Genomic DNA, 19,062 nt, shown 5'->3' with positions numbered 1-19,062 from the left:
AAAAGACACCGGCAGAATTAGAAATATCTTCCTCGTTGGCATGCCTTTGCCATTTTAAAATTTGTTTTCATAAATACTTTTGTAAGCTATTTAATTAGATTTAATGAGGTTCGAGGAAGAAACATCCTCCATGCTGTACACAGCCTCCTCTCTAGCAAAGGCACGGACTCAGGTAGGAGGGAGAGCTCGACTGTGAGAATAATCTCATTTCCTACCAACTGCCCTCGCTGAATTATTATTAGTGCATGGTGATCCTGTGCAAATGTGAGGCGATTTGGACCAGTATCCAGGAGAGCTGCTTTTACATATCTTTTTTAAAAAGGTTATCCAAGGGTTTTGGATCTTTCTCTCCACGGGAAACCCCAGGGCCGGCCACTCGCCCTTGTCACAGGGAGGGGCTTTGGGGATGGGCACTGCAACAGCGGTCGCATGGTGTGATGCAAAAGTCCAGCATTGAATGTGTGAGATGAAATCAGTGGGGTTTGAGGTCAGGGTTGCAAGAAAAATTAAAAATTGTTAAAATTAATTAAAAAGCTTGGGTGTCAAATTTGAAAACACTGTGAAAGAACCAAAAGGTTTTTTATTTTCACGATTGCCTTCCCAAATGGGCAAGAGAAATCCGTTCCATAAAAGTGCCTTAAACTTTGGGTTTCCCTCATTGAAGAACTAAAGGCATATTTTTTAATTGGCTATATGTTTGTATAAGACTGCACTGTTTTCTGTAATGCAGCTACCCTTTCTGCCCCGGGTTCCCTCCCCAGGGACAGGAGCTCTTGCTTTTAGTTGGCGAACAGCTTTCAAATAAATTAGGGGACTAAACGTAAGCCATTCTCCTGTTTTCTCCAGTTCTTGAAAGCTGAAATAAGACCCCAAGCCACAACAATGTGAATTTTTTTAATTCCTCCCTCCTCCCGGCGTAACAAAAGCCTAAACCCCAAGTTTTACCTAGTGAAAACCCCTGCCTATAAATAATGCCTATTGATTCTTCCCGGAAAGATTCGGTGCCCGCGCTGAAAAGTGCGCTTGTCATCGGGGACCCAGGGCGAGGATGCGCGCGGCGGGGGGAGAGCAGCGGTCCCGGCCACGCTGCCGACACCGGTGAGCGTCACCCGGCCTCGGCACGCCGGGCGTTTGGTGAGACTTGGTGGGACGGGATGCCTGAAAGTCCCGGTCACCCCAGTGCTGAGCTGGGAGAAGCCTTTGCAGAGACCGAGTTTTCCGTTTATCGTTAATCTCTGCAATCTGATATGTTCAAAGCTGTCCCAAAGGCCAAATAGTTGTTGTGCAGGTGGACTGTCAAGAGTAAACAGAGAAGAAGAGGGAAACGCTACGCCAGTAATAGCTAACACTGCTTCTTGTGGTGTACGGTCGAGCTTTCAGGTGGGGATTCTGAAATCGTAAACTCTTCCTCCTGGAGCAAGATCTTGCCCCATCAATAAACCCCGCTTCTACATTTCATATCGTGTCATCTTCCAAAGCTCAAATCTTCCTCCCTCAGGATTTCCAGACAGAGCTTCCTCCCCTAAATGCTGTGCGGACCACATCCAAACTTGCCCAAAGCCAGTTGGATGCTCTCCACTAAGCTCAGGAGCAGCCTCTAAATTCAGCCTTTAGAGTGTTTCGATTCTCTAAGGTTAATTTTGCCCGTTAACGATCTCGCTGCAGCTATCTAATGAGCTGTGCTTCGCCCTGCTGTGGGCTCCCTTACGCCTGGCGTATGCTGGGCTTTCAAAAATGGGGGTAAATTTGGGAAGTGGAACCCGCCGCTTAGCTTTGGTCTGAAACACGCGTGGATAATTAATCCACTCCTGCGCCTGGCTCGTGGCGGGGACACGCGTGGCCCCGCAGCCGCTTCGTGGGGTCACACCGGGTTGTGGGGGAGCCCCCAGGCCCTGGTCGTGCAGCGGATTGTCCGTATCTACGGCGGAGACATTTTCAAATCGCTTCCCCCCCCCCCCCCCCCCCGCCATCCCCGGCGGAGCGGGCTGAGGGCCGGCGGGCGCGGCCCCTTTAAGAGAGGCAGCGCGGGGGGGGGGGCGGTGGCCGCCCGCGTTCACACCTGGAGTGGGAAAGAGGGGCGGGCCCCGGCGCCTCTGATTGACGGGCCGCCGGCATCAATGGGGTGCCGCGGCGCCGCGCCGGGGAGGGAAGGGGGGGGGGGGCCTGCCGGCCAATGGCGGCTCGCGCGGGCCCGCCGGAGGACGCCCGCCAGCCAATGGGCGGGCGAGCGGGGGGGCGGCGCGGCTACATGTTGCGGTGTCGCCAACGTGGGTCCGCGGCGAGCGGCGCTCGGGCCGGGCGGGGAGAGCGGCGGGGCCGGGCCGGTGGCAGCGGCAGGAGCGGGAACGGCGCGGCGGTCGCAAGCGGCTCTCAGCCCCGCGGGAGCGCACCGAGCGACGGGGAGAGCTCCAGCGGCCGCCGGCCCGGAGCCGTGCGGCGTGACGGAGGAAGCGCTTCCCGCGGCGAGGACGCGGACCCGACCCGACCCGACCCGCCCGGCGGTGCCCGCCCGCCCGCCCGCTGGCGGGTGGATGCCGGTGCCGTGATCGCCCCGCGGGGCCGCGCCGCGCCGCCGCCGCCGGCGGCCGAGGCGATGCTGCGGGCGGCGGAGCGGCGCTGAGCGCTCGCGGGGCCCCGCGGCTTTACCGCTGCGCTCCGCGCCGGGGCCGCTCCTGCCGCCTCCTCCTCCCGCCTCGGACCTTCTCCGGTGCCGGATACAAAATGGCGGTGCCGTCACGGGCGGGCGGCGGGGCGGCGGCGGCGGCGCTGCTGCTGCTGGGGCTGCTGGGCTCGGCCGCCGCCGCCGGCTGCGCCTGCGGCGGGGAGCTGCTGAACTGCGGCGGGCTGGAGCTGCCCGCCCTGCCCCGGGACCTGCCCTGCTGGCCGCGGCATGTGTGAGTACCGGGCGGGGGTCCCACCGCGCCGGGGAGGGGGGCCGGCAGCGGGCGGCACCCGGGGTAAGGGGTGCGAGGGGTTGGGGGTGAAGCGGGGGGGTTTGGGCAGCCCCGCTCCGCCGGGAGCTGGGCGCAGCGGGGCGGGCTTGTAAAACAAACAAAATCTCTATACCCCCCACCCCCCCAAAAAAAAAAAAATCCCTCAGGTTTATATTTTTTAAAGCCTTGTAGGCGCTGAGCTGCGCGGTGTGAAACTTCTCCGGTGATCCGGTGTCTCCTCTGGCTCCCGCCCGAGGCGGGGAGGGGGGCGGGGGCGATGCGGGTCCCGGTTGAGCGGAGCGGGGGGCTGCCGGGCGGGCTCTCCCTCTGCTCCGTACCGGCGTCTCGGAGGAAGAAGAGCCGGGAGCGGGTTTGGTCTCCCTAACGATGGGAATCTGCTGGAGATAACGGCCAGCTTGGGCTCCCGAATCCTTATTAGGAGATCCATCCCAAGCCCGGGCCTGGTGCTGCAAACCGGCATCGCGCCCTGCGCCCGGCTGCCGAAACCTTGGACCCCAGCGCCGGGGCCACGCTGTCCCTTTTGACGTTTGGAGCTGCCAGCCGTTCAGGTGTGAAAGCCGGTGAGGTAGGGAGCGTGAGTCGGAACGAGAGTCGCGGGCTCTTGCGGTGCTGTTGGGGTGTTTCAAGAAAAAACCCAGGTGTGGCTTTCCAATAAAAGCTGCGTGGCTGGCTGTGATTCCCTCAGTACTTGTCCGTCTAGCAAAGTTATTAACCTGCAGCGTATCGTATGCCCTGGATGGTAGCTGAGCTTATATCCGAGCACCTGGTGATTAGAACAGTGCTGCTGCTTTTTTTTTTTTTTTTTTTTTTTTTTCCCCCTGGAAGGGTGTTTTAAAGTGTTCGGGTACATGCCCAAGTGCAGGACAGCGTGATTGCCGTTTCCCGTAAAGTGCAGCGAGTCTGCTCTGGTTGTGCAACCGCTGCTCTGACCTGGTAAGATCTGAAATACAACATCAGACGCGTGAAGCACGGGAGATTCGGGGAAGGGGGAAGCGTGCTCGGCTTTGACAGCTCAATTCATTTGACAGTGACAGTGCAGGAGGACTGACGGTATGTGTGTGTGTGTGCGCTCATAAACTTGTAAAAATCAGTGTCGTTGACTGTTAGCTAACCTTGGGGAAATAAGGACCTAGAAGGGGAGAGGGAAAAGTGTCTGAGAGCTGCTGTTGCTGGGCCTTTCTCCTGTTTGAACAGATTTATAGATTATTGAATCTATAAAACCCCTGGTTGTAATAGATACTCCTCAGCTCTGCCAGGAGAGAGAACGGTCACTGAAGTGTTGCTGGAGATCGTCCAGCTCCTTATTAAGAAGAATTATTAGAGGTTTGTCAGGTTCTCCTGGTATTATTCACTTTTGGCTGCAGAAATGCCTTGTTTTACATGAAATTATCAGGTGTCGTACCGAGAGGAACGTGTGGCCTCTGCATTAAAACCTTGACTTATCCCATTCACCTGTCGCTGTGTGCTCTGAAGGATCCTTCCTTCAGCCTTGGGCACCTTTCAGAGCAAGTTTTTCGTCTTCTCAGCATAATTCCAGCATCCCCATGCACCTCTTAAATTAGGACAGTGTATCTTTGTTCATGCAGAGAAATGCATTAATAGCCCAGTCTGAATAAATTTATTGTTGTGTGTTTTTCGGGAGTGCTAATACCCAGGAGTGTCTTTTTCATATGGAACAGATTTTTGAGTGTCTTGAGTTCAGTTTGAATTTTATTGGTGAAGTAATAGCACGTATAAATCTATTGCTACGGACCTGTGGGCTGTTGATCTTTTAACCACTTAGACAGCATATGGTTTGTAACTTTGTAAATTCTAAACTAACCAAAAAATTAGCTAAAGTGGAAATTTGTGATGGCTTTCATATCTGACAGTGCGAAATTAAGGGTTTTTTCTTTCTCCATAGCTAATAGAAAAAGCAGACACTTAAGCTATTGCAAGTACTTTTGTTTTTGAAGTAATATTGTTTCTAGTCACTAAAAATCACTTAAATAACTTATTTCAGTTTAGGGACACAAAGCTGAAGCATGTTTTTCATGCTTGGTAGGATCATAAATGCTAATTTCTGGTGCAGAGAGTTGCTAACTCTTTTTTTTTTTTTTTTTAGTAGTTCTTTAATGTCCTCTATAGAAGCACCATGTGTTGGGGAAAAGTTACCTCTAAGCAACTATCTCTGTTGCTTTTTGTTTGTTTTTTTTTTTTTTTTAACATGCCCTTTTAAAGTAACAGAAGGCAAATGGTTTGCAGTGACCCCAGGCTGCTGTAGCCATGCAGCCTGGGGCACGGGTCCCCCAGCCGTAAACTGGGGTGAGATTGGCAATGTTGGAGCCGTGCATCCCTCGTCTCCATCGCTTCTGGGCAGGCTGTGTCTCCCACCGAAGGTGTCTGCTTCCCTGGGGTGATAAGCTTGAGCATGTTCGATCGCTAATGGGAGACAAGATAAATCCTGTTTTCAGTGACTCGTGGTGGCTGTGCTTTAACTTCATTAAAGTGCTATTGAAAAATCCCTCCTTAGCAGTTTATCTTTTATTCCTAATGAGTGCCACAATGCTGAAGCAGTGCTTGGAGTCAGTTTACAGTGTGTTGGAGATAACGCTTTTGTTTGTAGGGTTGGAACTGTGGCTCGGCACACTGGGGAGGGTTCTGGAACAGACTTAATCGTGCCGCGTATTTTGTCAACAGGACTATCAGTACTGAGGAAAAGCATTGGGATATTTTGAAACTATTGTTATTTCTCTGTTGGCAGTAGAGCTCCGAGTTGTAATTTTTCTCCCTAGCTTTCAGAAGGCATAACTGATACACAGAAGGGCTGGTGGACTGCAGTTGCTCACAGTTAATGCAGCGTGGCACAGATGTGTGGGTGTTTTTTTTCCTTAAAAGCAACGGGCAGCTCAGTACTGCATACCAGTTACAGAAGTGTGCAGGACTTGCTGGCTGAGCAGCCCTGCGTAGGGCACGTTGCAACACTCTGACGTGACCTGTACTGTCCTCGCAGGAGCTGCAGCACCCAACTGCTGCGAGCTCTGTGGTTGTGAAAAGTCCCTGGTGCGTGGGGGATGCCGCGAGAATCAAACTCTGCTGGGCAGTTGCTGTGCAGGACTCCTTTGCAGTGTTCTCACTTTGAAGCTGCTGGAGATGCTTCATGTCTTTTGGTGCTTAAGTCTGAAGTTTCTCTTTACATTAGAGTGTAATACGTGGCATAAACTTTAGGGCCGAACATAAGTACAAAATGCTTTGTGCCCAGAAAAGCCAGGTGCAGGGCTCCAGCAGTGTTGGTGACATGGCACATCCCCTGCATCCTCTGTTTCTGTCTCTCTGTGCATCTTAATTTTTGAGGAGTGGTAGAAGAGAGATTTCTTCTAGGCATCATGGGGGGGGGGGGGCTTTTTCTTCCTTTTTAGTGATAAAGCAATTGTATTTGGGGTACAGATTTTAATGGTGAGAAGGCTTTGGGGCTGTGGAAGTGCGGTTGGATAGCTAATTCATTGCTGGTATGGTCTGGAGGAAAGAAAGCTTTTATTTTAAACAGATGTGTTGTGTGTTTTTTTTGACTCAAATAACTAGGGAAAGTTTTCATGGGATACTGGGTGTCTGTGCAGGGACCCTTCTGCCTCTGGGTCAATGTGTGCCTGGCATGTCTGGGAACAAGGCAGAGTCCTCAAGTGCCCAGGAGAGCTGGGCTAAGAGCTGCTCTCGGTTTCCCAGGGAGGTTCTGGGGTTTGGCTATATGGGTAACTTGCCCTGAGGCACCAGCTGCATGGATGTTGGCTGTTTGCAGGGTGTTGCTGCTCTCTGGAGAGAGCTGGGCAAAGTGTCTGGATACTTTTGAAAATCCTGTGGGTGCCTGGTTTTAGGGCCTGGAAGTGTGTTTGAACTTGGAGTCAGGAGCAGACTCTTGCTGTGCTCAAGTGTATGGACACAAAGATTTTGTTGAAGGCAACGAAACTGAATGGTTGTGCTCAAAATTACCTATTAGCTTACATTTCTTGCTAAACTGGGGTTTTAATGTGTCAGGTCTTGTTGCTCTGCTCTCACATGTTAGGGTAGCTTCTTTGCTTACTTGGTAGAGCGGAGTGGGGCTCTGCAAAAAACTTGCTGTGCCACTGCCTGTGTGCGTGGTGCTCTCTGGAGATGGATATTAGTTGCTCTCGGGCTCCGGAGTAACTCATACTCCTCTACAGATCCTGGAAGAGAAAGGGGGGGGGGTGACGGACTCTCCTGCTGATGCTGCCGGGAGTGGGGAGTGCTGCTGGCAATTCCTCCCCTGCGTGTCCTACTTCCAGCCCTGCTGAAATAATGGAACAAAGATTAAGTAATTGTCACCCCAGGCTCGCGGTGCCTGGCCCTGTGCAGCTGCAGAGCCCTCACCGTGTGCCGGCAGCCCGGGGGGCCGCTGGGCTCGGAAGGATGGCTTGGGAGAAGGGGACGTGGATTGGTGCAGGTGGCCGGTCTCTCTCGCTCCTCCTGGGGAAAGGGAGTGGAAACCCAAAGAAATTCTGCAGAGCCAGCGGCTCCTTCCTGGGTGGTGGTCCAAGGAAGGTTTCCTGCTCAAGTGGGACAGTGGTGGGAGCTGGTGGTGCTTGTAAAAGAAATCCTGCTCAGCTTACAATGACACACTTGGGTTTGGTGCTTCCTGGAGCATCATCCTCAGCAGTGGCCTTGCTCAGGGAAGGTTTCCAGCCCCGGGGCTGCGGGATGGCTCTGCACCCTACAGGCTTGCATTTGCTGTTCTGGAGCTTGATCCTGGTGGGGTAACAGCAAAGCCTTTCCTTGCAAAGCAGTGCCTGTCCGAGCCTGCTGCTTATGCACAAATAAATACACGTGCTTGCAAATAAATCCACCCTTCCTGTGTGAACATGTGTCGGTGGATTCGCTGACCACCCTCAGCATGCTGCGATATTTATTGGTGCTCGCTGGAGAACAGCAGTTAACAGCAAGCCCTTTGCAACTGCTGTCTGGTCTTCTCATCTTAATCCCTGACTGAGCCACAGCTGGGGCAGAAATTACCTCAATCAGACTAGGATTAGAAGTACATCTGAGATTCATAATGAAGCCTGAATGGGATAAAATACCCCCACCAAGAAGCCTTTCTGGCTCTTGCAGAAGCCCCTGGCTTCAAGTGAAAGGCTCTAGGACCCCCTCAGCCTCCTCTGCATATTCCTCTCTCCTTTTGAGAAACTTCATGGCATTTAATCACTTCGAGGCTTTTCCTCTCTGCAGTGACTGCAATTTGAAACGCAGGGGTCCCATACAAAAGGAGCAAGTGCTCAATGGGCTGTGTTAATATTCAGTGCTATTTACAATGGGTGCAGCTTGAAAAGGGGAGAATGGATGGTCTGGGAGCTGGGGGAGGAGGAGCCGCAGAGGGAAAATTTCCCAGGGCAGGGGAACGGGCATCTCAGTAGGCAGCCGAAAAGACGAACACACCATCAATTGTTCTCAAGGAAAATCAAGCATTATTGTGTTAGATACAGCTTAATATTTTTTTTCTTTGCTTGTGCAAACTGCTCTACAGTTCTGTGGATGTAAGGTTTGGGGGTGGCTGAGCCTTGCAGGAGTTTCTACTCGAAGTTTAAGGGATGAAGGAGCAAATGGGAGGTTGACTGCCTTCTCCCTTTGCTTACTGGCATCAAGAGGCTAGACGTGGTAAACCGATATGTTTGGGAGCCCAGACACTTCAGCAAAGCACTTCAGGTACTTAAATGCTTCCTTGAGCATTGGGTGAGATTTAACATCCCTGCTTAAAGTTAAGCCGGTGCTGGAGTCTTGTCTCTGATGGGGATTTAGGCAGATGCAGAAGCACTTTGCTGAGATAGGGCTTTAGTTGGTGTGAACTCCACCTGGTGCAGGGAAGTCCTAGAGCACTGGAAGGATGCTCCCCAGTGTGCAGCTTTAGCAGAGTGTGCTGGAAGGGTTCAAGGTGGCTTCATGTTGAGGCACTCCCTCAGGTGCTGCAGAAACACCTTCCTGACTCTGTGCATACACCTGGGTCCTGAATATATGTGCAGCTCCCGCTGGCTCTGCAGGGCAGCCGGGAATTGCTGAGTGCCAGGAGGCCCTGGCCGTGCCCAAGCAGTGCCTGCCTTTGGTTTCTGGTTGCTTTGATCTCTTCAAGAGGGGTTAAAGTTGTGTCTTGAAGTTTGAGTGGCTGCAAAATGGGATGATGGCTTTCATTCCTTAGTAGCTCTGATGAAAACTTGTGTATTGTCCCTGACTTGTATGTCAGCCGCACCCAGAAACTCTCAATTAGGGCTGCAGGGCTTTTAATTGATCTTGTTGTCTGCCCCGCGAGACACCTTGGATTGAGTTAGCTCAGCTCATCAGCTTTTTAACATAATCATTTTGTGCTGCTAACCTAATCGCCCAGTGTGACTCCCTTGTTTTGCAATGCGGAGCTGGGGTCATGTGGATGAATGGAGTAGAGATAATTTAGGCTAATGCTGTTGGGAAGAGCCATCTGCAGAAAACCCAGGCTCCAGGTTCATCAGCTCTGCAGGACCAGGGCTGGGCAGGAATTAGCACCTCGTTCAGGGCGAGGGGAGTGATTTAACATAGAGCGCTGCTTTGGTGAGTAGCAGGGGAAAAAACATAGCTCCTTGGTCTGGGTTGTGGTTTCATGCAAGCCTGGGACGCTGGGCACCCACCGGCAGCTCTCCTCTGAAGTCCCTTGCTGGTTTTTAGTGGCATGTGAAGGAAGGAGCAGAGCGTGAGGCTGCAGGAAGAAACAAAGGGTGAATAAACCTTCTTTCATATTTCCTGGTACGTCCAGCTATTAAATGATGTGCTATGAAGTATTTTTTTTCCTGCTGTGCATAGGGACCCAAGTCAAGGACCAGGATGCCGTTGTGCTAGCGCACAACACGAAATACCTATTATTATTGTAGCTGAGTCATCCATTAATAGTTAACCAAGTCCTGCACTGCAGCCCAAAAGTCCTTCAACCCTAGCCTCTTCCAGTTTCGGAGCAGGACCACAACATACGTAATATGTTATGCTCCCTTATTATATTTTCAGCATGCTGTCTCTCAAGCCACAACCGTATAATTTTGGAGAAGTCTAGAAGCAGGACCTGCTATTTTGGGGGCACCTCTCAAGACCTGATGACATGTCACATCCAATTCCAGGAGCATGGTTTACTTCTGCATGGTTGCATTTTCAGTTTGAGTAAGAATTGAAAGACGGGTATCAAACTTTAGCCATCTGCCTAGTTTTTATTAATGTTAACCATGCTGGATCTGCAGGCAGGATAGTTGGTTATCTGCGCTTGTCACAGCAGTTCTGTAGTTCGCTGCAGTGGCTTTGCATGGATTTCAGCAGAAGTATAGAGGCCCTTTACAATTGAACAGCTTTACACAGAGCTACAGGTTTATAAAACATATACTCCAGTGTTATGCACAAGTTGCATTTAAAAATGCATTAGCTGTTTAAAGCTTTGCTCTGGAGCTAAAGTTTTGTGTGCAAGAGAATTTGTCTTTTTGGGGGGGGGGGAGAGATTAGGTAGTCTTGATATTGCTGCTCATAATGAGGCAGTAACTCTTGTTTGTGAATTTTTCTTTGGTGTCTTTTTTGGACACCCTGGGGCAGTCACATTAATTTTGGAAATCTGCAGAGGTGCAGTCTTAAATGCATTTCTTGTAAACCCTGCTTGCCTATACAGGGTGTGTATCGCAAACGTTTCCGTTTTGTTCAGGGCACCTGTTTTTGGATTAATCCTTTCAGATTAGAAAACACAACCCTCGAGTTCAGTGGGAATTTGGCTGTGAAATCTTGAAATAAGATGCTTTTTTCCTAGACCATCTCCTCCAGCTGGCAGTTTTTTGCTGTCTGCAGGAAGGCAGGACAAGCCCTTAGGTGCAAGAAGGAAATGAGAGATGCAAAATGCAAAGTTGGGGCTGTGCTGCTTCCCCACACACAGGGACGTGGATCCATCCTCACCATCGATGTGTCTCTCCCTGGTTGCCCAAAGCCTGTGCTTTTGTGATGGGCACCTCACAGGATGGGACTCCGTTGTCTTTTGGTGCTGTGAATATTCCTCTGTCCTGGAGAGTTTTCCATCAACACCAGCTACTAATGAGCCTCCCTCCAAATACTGCCCTGCAAGCTCAAAACACATTTTGCCTAGCCGGCGTAGACTGGGCTGTTTTATAACCGCACTTAAAGTCTGTTTTAGCCTGCCGTGCGCCAATATAAACACAGGTTTTCTATGTTATCTATCATCTAAAAAATACTTCTAAAGTGATGGCTGGCCAATGGGCCGGTGCTTGCAGCATGTGTGGCAGTGCTTGGCTGGTGCTGTTTGATCACCAGTACAGACGGGTACTGGGATTGAAGGTATTGAACTGGATGTGCTGAGGGCTTGGTAGAAGATATTCGGATGGAGGTGGCAGGTTTGCTGGGTGTTGTCTTCTGCTTGCATTTAAGGATGCAATGCTGGAGGTGTCCCGGGTGCATTAGTGTCCCATTGGTGGGGCTCGATGTGGGTGATGTCCCCATAGGAGTGGAGTGGTGGGAGACCTCGTGGATGGGGGAGCTGCTGGTCTGTGGATTGTATCATGGATAATAAAACGGCTATCGTAGGAAACAGCCTGGCTGGAGGCCCTGTGAAAAATCACCCCCTAAATGTGTTCCAGTTGTCCAAACACTGGTGCCTCTCCTTCCTCCGCTGCGTGCGTGGGGGGAGGCTGGAGCTAGCTCTCCACCACCACTGCCTGGGGAGCAGCCCCAAACAGCCTTTGCTTGCTTTTTGCTGTGCCTCAGTCAGCTGTTCTCAAACCTCAGTCCACCCAGGTTTGAGAACTGTGAAAAAGCTCCAGAAACCTCCCTTTAGCACAGACCTAAAAAAAAATATCCTCTAGCAGTCTGGACAGCGTGGGCTGTTCCCGCAGCAGCCCGGTCCATGAGCAGGCAACCCAAATTTGGCTTTTCCCCAGCACAAGGTGGTTGCTTTGAGTTGGAGCTGGAAGGTGCATGGAGCCACAGGATTTCCTCCTTTCTCACCGGGCTTTGCAGCCCCAAGGGGACATGGGGATGGGGAGTATGGCAGGGATGCATGCGTAGCCCGTGTCAGCAGTGACCTCTCTGTCATTTGCAAGGGGTGAGGAGGTATCTCTTGATGATCTGGGTGGCACCTGAATGTTCCCCACCCTCTTCCCCTTCTCTCATGCCCATCTACTTCATCACTCGTGCACCTCTCTGGCGATGACAGGCATGGGTAGTGCAGAAATGCCAAGTGCTGCTGACACAGGGCGGTTGGCTGGTGCTTGTCTCTTTGCTGCTTGTGGTCTGGCCTTGCTGGTGAGCCAGGAGAGCATCCTGTGTTCTGTTTGTCTGTGTAACTCACCATAAACATTTGTCTTCTTCTGAACCAGGAGGCAGACTCGCATCTGCACTTGTATTTCATTTGTTTTGGCAAAATGGGGAGACTTGTCTTGTTTTAGGAGATTTAAACAAACCATATGATGTTTTATTTTGAAAGGTGTCATAATACTTTCCACTTTTCCTTTGCTAAGCATATTTTTGTGCTGTTCCTATCTACGCTAGTCTATAAACAGCTCTGTTCCTCCTTTTTCCTCCTTAAACAAGTCGTCTAAGTCAGAATTCTTGGCTTTCAAACACCTTTGGATTATTTCTGGAGTAGGGCACACATTCTGCATTAAATCAGTAAATAAGATAGTGCGTATTTTTAGACCTCTCTGATTTGGAAGCATTTGTGAGAGTTGTGCTGGCTTTATTGTTTCACATGGTTGTAAACGTCTTGTATATCCTCCTTCCCACTTTCCTTTGTTATGGAGATGGTGACCACCCAAAAGCTGTTAAGATTGATGAAGTTAAGGGGTTTGGATGAATCTGTTTGTAAGAGTGGATGAATGAACTTTTCCTGTTGCAGTAGGTTAGAAAATAGTTTGATGAAGATGATAAAATGGTGCATAGGTGGACTCCAGCTCTGCTGCATGAGTGGGCAAGGAGAAGTTTTCTGGTTTGGGAGGAGGTCTGCGGAGCTGAGGCTTCACCCCCAGTTTCTGAGCACTTTCATCTTGAGTGGTGTCACTTGGTTTGTTGCCGGTTGAACACGGAGCTGGCAACCTGCCTCTCTGGTCTGCAGGGATGGACGCATGCGGGACTCGCTTCAGCTCCTGCAGTTTTAGTAAATGCATCTGTTTATCTCTGTGGGGCTGAGTCCAGCTCCCCAGTGAAGCTGCTTGGCTCTTGACTTCTTGGTGAGCTGAACCCCTTCCAGGAGCTCTGGTTTCATTCTTACTGACCTTACCAGCAGAGATGTGTACTGGTCTTTGAGTTAATCTCCTTGGACAGAAAGTTGTACAGATCTGACAGGATGCATTTGGCTGATACTGTCTACTTAAAACAGCAGTTGGCTTTGCTTCTCCCTCGTTTAATAATCTCTTTGAGGTAGGTACCACTTTTTACCTAGGTTTCCTGAGAAAGGAGGCTGTGCGATGGTGTGTGTCTCTTTTCTCCCCAGAGCTTTTGATGCTGTTGGCCAACTTCAATTTAAGGAGTGAACTCAAATTTGAAATGCTTAGCTCTCTCGTAGGCAGCAGGCTGGGGAGAGTGGCTGTATCCCCACCAGGGGAAAGGAAGCAGTGTGAGATTATCCCATATGAGACATTGGAGAATCTCCGTGGGGGAGAGCGGTGCCATTAAACCATCCCTGCAGGAAAAGCAGATAACGGTGACCCAGCTGTGGGACATGGCTCTGCCCAGTGCTGTGCTTACCTCTGTAAGGAGGTCGGTGAAGGAGGGGTTCAGAGTCTTGCTGGGATTGTGCTGGCAATAGCTAATATCCGTAGGTAGGAGTGGAAGGTTTGGTGCTGGGTTACCCCGTCCATTGTTCTGTGAGCAGGGGATGCTGTGGAGGCAGCACCCGAATCCTGGCCTCTTTGGGGACCAGCGTGGTTGTTCCTTGTGTATAAAGTGATGCCACCCATGCGGTGGGGGAGTGTCTCGTCCAAGGCAGCAAACCCTTGTGACTGCCATGGCCGCAGCTGGGAATCGTTTTTGGTGACTGGCTGCTCCTCTCTTGGAACAGCATTTCCAGGAAGAAGATGCCTTTGTGGCCTGATGGACGTTGAGCAATCGGCTGCGGGTGGGAAGCAGTGGCCCTGGGTGTCTGCATCTCCCTGCTCCCTGGCAGCACTGCGGTGGGGCAGGGATGGCTGCCTGGGGCTCCTGCCTGCTCCAGCCGCTCATGGGGTCTGGGCTTTATAGTAAGCATGGGGAGAAGGCAGAGCTGGGCAGCATCCTTGGGAGATGCCAAATCACAGCCCAAGCTGTTTACTACAGCGTTTCTCTCTCATGGTTCCTAGCACTTGTGTCTCAAGTGCTACCACTTTGTGGTCTGTTTAACAAGAGCCTGAAGAGCTGTCCTTCCAGCTGGCAGGGACACTGGGACTGTGCCGCATCCCTCTGTGTGTCTCCCAGGCTTGCTCCAGCTCCCAGGCTTTCCTTTTATTTAGACTGCACAAGCTTTTTTTCCAACACCTTGCCTGCATGCCCCCCTGCCCACCCTGTCCTCAGGTGACAGTCCCTTTCGGCAGCCCCGGTGCTGCCGATGAGCCGGTGGTGTACGCGGGCTGCCGGCTGGGCTCCGGTTACTGCTGTTTACTTTGTTTGCTTCACTCTCCAGCTGTGAATACTTGAGCCAGCTTGAAGGCGAGGTTTTCAAGCACCCTGTGTGCAAGTCGTAATGCCAGCATGGGGCTTGCTGGGGAACAGGCTGTGTGTGATTAAGCCATTTAGGCTTGTCATAAATTTTTTTTAAAGTCAAAACAACACAAATCCACCTTTTTTTGGGGAGGAGGAGGTGGCAGCTGAACATTTTTGGGGCTGCTTGCTAATTAATGTTGCTTTGTTTGTGACAGGCATGGCTAAAAGAAGAGGAATTCAGCGCGGACTTATGGGCCCGCACATTTGGAAACAAAATGGGGAAGTTTCCCTGTCCAACAATTTCCAATTGCTTCCTCTATGGTTTCCTGAGTAATTCTGACCGCCGGTTATAAAACCGTCTGCCTCGCTGTTGCAGGATGCATCATCCCTCAAATCTCCCTTTGGCCCACCGTCTCCCCAGGCTGCTCGGTCCCTCCCTTCGGGCTCCCTGTGCTGTTTGCAGTTGGCAGCAGGAAAATTTCCGACCCCGGGAAGTTAGTTTCCTGACACTGCTGTGTGGTAGACAATAACAGCAACAGCCCTTGTGGGACTGGGGTGGGATTGGGAGTGGATTGAAGATGAGCCTTGAACTGTTTTGGGGAGGTTATGGTCTGTCGCAGCTGAAATGCCTTTTGACGGTTTTCCTGCTTTTTAGGTTTGAAATGCAGAATCCCTCTTGGCTTGTTTGGATGGCTTCGGAGCCACCCAGCCGTGCCTGCCCCGGGGGATCAGAGCTGGTCCTCCTCCTGGCACCGCCGTGGTGTGGGAGAGAGGGTTGCAGGATGCCTGTTTAGGTCTGGGTCCACGGAGAGCGAAGGCAGAGGACAAGCCGGGAAGGAGCCCTCCAGCATCGCTCCCTCCATCAGGCCTTCGGTTGCTGGCTCCTTCGCCATTCTCTGTGGCCACCTCCGCTAAGGGCTTTCGGGCTAAGGTGAACCAACCATATCCCCTCTGTGTGCAGTATTTCACAGTGTTTTTGGGGCAATATGTGGCTGTTTGACCCGTGCCCAGCCTACTGCAGTGGTTGCTTTCCACCTTTGATCTGCATTTGGCCCGGTGCTGTGATGCTGGTGTCCCGCACCCTGGCAATCGGGAGTCAAAAGCATCCCTCCAGCCCTTGTCTCATGGTGTCTGGGTGTCTGTTGGGACTTGGTGGGTAGCAGGGCAGAAATAAATGACAAGCTGATGCAGCATTGTCACAGGAGGAGCTGGGCCTTATTTTGGCAGCCCCCAGCAGACTGCTGGCTTGAGCAAGACTCCTTGGCCTGAAAATGGTCCTGTAATTGAAGCAGTGAAGATCTGTCTCACCTAATGTAAGCCTATAAATATGAGGCTTTATGGATAAGCTGGAGGTCTAGTTTTCTCAGTTCCACGGAATGCAATGGATGTTTTCAGAGGACAACCCAAGTATTGTCCCAGGGGCCGTGCAAGCAGAAGACCAAGTACATGCTTGCCCTTTGGTGCTTGTGGATGGGGAGGCATTGGGAAGTGGGTGGATCCTGTCTGGGGAGAAGAGACTCTCTGCCCAGAGCTTTTTCACAGCGTGATCATCTCTGTAAAGGCCAAGAAAACTTGATCTGAAAGTCTGTTTTATTTATTCATTCCTAACTCCAGCCCTGCTTTGAGGGGAGGCCATCAGCCTTGCTAGGCACGCAGGCAGTCCTGGCACGGCCATGTTCCCGTGCTGGAAGAGTGTGTTCGGGGAGATATTTGAAATGCAGCAGAAACCCCACACTTCCTTCAGAGTTTTGACTCTTGCATTTTTCATCTTGGGCAGACTTTAAAGTTTTCTGCAGCATTCAAGGGAACGTTTTGGTTTCCCTTTGCCCACATGTCAGCATTCCTGAACAAAGCAGCCTCAAGATTTGTGGAGCAGATTCTTGAAATTCTGCAAATGTTTTGAGCCAGAAGATGTTTCCAGAAACTGCCTGACCTAACAAAAAGAGTTGGTAGGACTTGGGTACGGCTTGGGGAAAATGAATAAGGCAATTCCAATCAAAACCACCATCCCTGGTCTTGGGAGCTGTTGCGCTCTGCTACCTTGTTGCTGTTAAACTACAGCTGTGCTTATTTGAACAAACCAGGTCAAGAAGATATGCATTTTAAAACTGAGGTTTGGTGCCCTGCTCTTGCACCGACTTCCCCAGTGATCCTAGCAATGTCATTTAAGGCTAGATCTGAAAAGGGGTTTAGATACCTAAAGATGGACTTAGGTGAAAGGGAAGCAAGGGTGTTGGCAGCTCGTGCACCTGCAGGCACTGCAGACCTGCTTAAGCCTGCTGGGGATGTTCTCCTGAGAACGTCCAGAGGTGATTCAGTCTTGTGGTCACCAGCACCCCATAGTTTACACTCTGCAGCACTCACGTGTTGCTGTCCTGGTCTGCTGTGGATGCTTATGTGCGTTCACGACGAGTCTTTGTGGAAGAGCTCAGTGGGAGCTGCTGTTTTTGCCCAGAAACAGGGAAGTGGAAGTGCTGCCTTTTCCCTGGGGCTGGGTGGCCAGCAATGGCATTTTGAATGGGGAACATGACAGCAAGCTTTGCTTGCTGCCTTCCTGTTCTGATTTAATTGTGCTTTTGCTGGTTGCTGGGGTTTAGGCATTAGGTGTCTCTTCCCATGAGCATTTTATTACAGGCGTGAGCATGAGTGACAGGGAAGGGGACGCGGAGTGTCACACTACCCGAGGCAGCCGTGAGGAGGTGTTGGGAGGCAGGAAGGCTCCTGTGTCTGGGAACATTGACCCATGTATCTCATTACCTTGTTTCTGAAGGAGAAAGCAGCAACCCCAGTGCAGACCCATTGCTATTTTGACCCAAATATGGGTTTTGTTTTGGTTTTTTTTGGTTTTGCTAGCACATTTCTGGTGTGCTGGGAGATTGTGGTATTAACATTTTCTCTTCAGAGAAGAGGTTTGACTTGGACTGAAATTGCTGATTGATTCCCTTTTTTGCCCTCCCCCCTCTTCCCGCTGAAGTCAAGAACCACTTCAAAGGCTCAGATGTGTTGGTGCCAGATGCCATGCAGTTATTGTAGAAGAATCTGAAATATAATTGAAAACAAAGCTTTGTTCAGCCAGGCATATCTGGCTGTAGTATTTCACTCACGACAGAGATGGGTGCTCAGTCTCTTCAGCTAGATTTGGTGTCTACACACTTGTCATGGCAGATGAAATGTCTGTGAATTCTCTTACATCTGGTAAGTGTTTTCAAAATCTGGAAAGTGCATATTTTAAGGAGGGTTTTTTCCTACCTAGGAACCCACACTGACGCTCAAAAGTTACCAGCATATTTGTGGAATTCCTTGCAGTAATAAAACACATCAAATTGGTCTTGGCAGGCTGATTTCAATAGAGATGCTCCAAGTCCAGGTTCCTCTGCTTGGCAAGCACAGAGTTGTCCTGCTTTCTTTTAAGACTTGTCTTTTCTGTGGGATATAGGATATTGTTTGACGTAATATCGAAAACATTTGTAAAAGCATGGGTAAGACAGATGTCAGCGTTCATTTTAGTTTCATTTGGTGTGAAAGCAGAGGCTGGTGTAGAAGGTTTGTAATCCAGCTCTGTTAGTTCTCTTAGTGAAGTCCTTGAGGCTGGAGGCTTCTGAAGGAGCCCAGCAGACTTCAGGTGCTTTGCACGTAGCAGCCCTCACTCGCCTGATGCTGAGTATGAGCTGTTTGCAAATGGAATCTCATGGGGTGTGAAAACATGGTATGTGGTTGCAAGATGCACAGTGTGTTTTAGGTTCCTGTTTCTTGTAGTTATTTTCTATGTATAATTTAGAAGAGTGCACCAGGTCTGTCTTGGATCAGAATCTGAACTGCTCCTGTGCACATTAACCCAGGGTATTGCCCCGGGACTTGGATGCCACCCCGTGATGTGTTATGCACGTGCTTTGTGTGACCGCGTGGACGTCACTTTGTTCCTCCTTGCTGCGGGTACCTGGACCCTCCTTAATGCTGAGGCGATGGTCCGAGAGATGCTGAAACCATTAGTACAGCTGAGAGCAGGGAAGAACAGCAGGGAGCTGTGGCTCCCTTGTGGAGGTTACTCCTGTAGCCTAACTTGGAGAAATGGGTCCCTCTGAAATTTAATAGGGCCTTTAGCTGCGTGAGGGTTGCTGAATTTGGTGTTTCTTTTCATTTTAATTTGCCTCCCCTACCAAAAGCACTAGCCTCATTGCATATGGCTGCCTGTCTGTTGTTTATTATCTCTGTTACACTGTGGTTAGTGCTCACACATGATATTTCTTTGGTTTCAGTACAGACTGAGCGGGTTGTCCGCCACTGGATCCAAAAAATGTAAACTATTTATAAATGAAAAATACTCTCCAGTTTTAAAGTGCCGTGTTGTCCCCTCTCCCTCCAGCATGTGCACATTTGGCTGATCTTGTGTAATCCCACTGATGTAAATCCAGATCTCTAACAATTTATGGGACTGGGGGCCACCTGG

At 50.7% G+C, this 19,062-nt stretch overlaps 2 protein-coding genes across 2 annotated transcripts in view; both read left to right on the top strand.

The window, feature by feature from the left end:
* Window positions 1-2,160: 2,160 nt before the first annotated feature.
* LOC121232471 (ESX-1 secretion-associated protein EspK-like) lies at window positions 2,161-2,667 on the top strand (the record flags this gene model as incomplete). The annotated part of the gene is given in 2 exon segments (XM_041118716.1): window positions 2,161-2,229; window positions 2,232-2,667. Coding segments are annotated over 2 exon segments (384 nt in total), but the record flags the coding sequence as incomplete, so codon positions are not given.
* LRIG1 (leucine rich repeats and immunoglobulin like domains 1) overlaps window positions 2,608-19,062 on the top strand; it is a 96,186-nt gene continuing 79,731 nt past the window's right edge. Inside the window, exon 1 of the mRNA XM_030043741.2 lies at window positions 2,608-2,894. Coding sequence (XP_029899601.1) covers window positions 2,722-2,894 — 173 coding nt within the window. The 5' untranslated portion in view covers window positions 2,608-2,721. The remainder of the gene's footprint in view (window positions 2,895-19,062) is intronic.

Source organism: Aquila chrysaetos, chromosome 20, assembly GCF_900496995.4.
Source record: "Aquila chrysaetos chrysaetos chromosome 20, bAquChr1.4, whole genome shotgun sequence".
Lineage (NCBI taxonomy): Eukaryota > Metazoa > Chordata > Aves > Accipitriformes > Accipitridae > Aquila > Aquila chrysaetos.
Note: the sequence above shows the minus strand (reverse complement) of the source record. Positions and strands in the feature narration are given on the sequence as shown.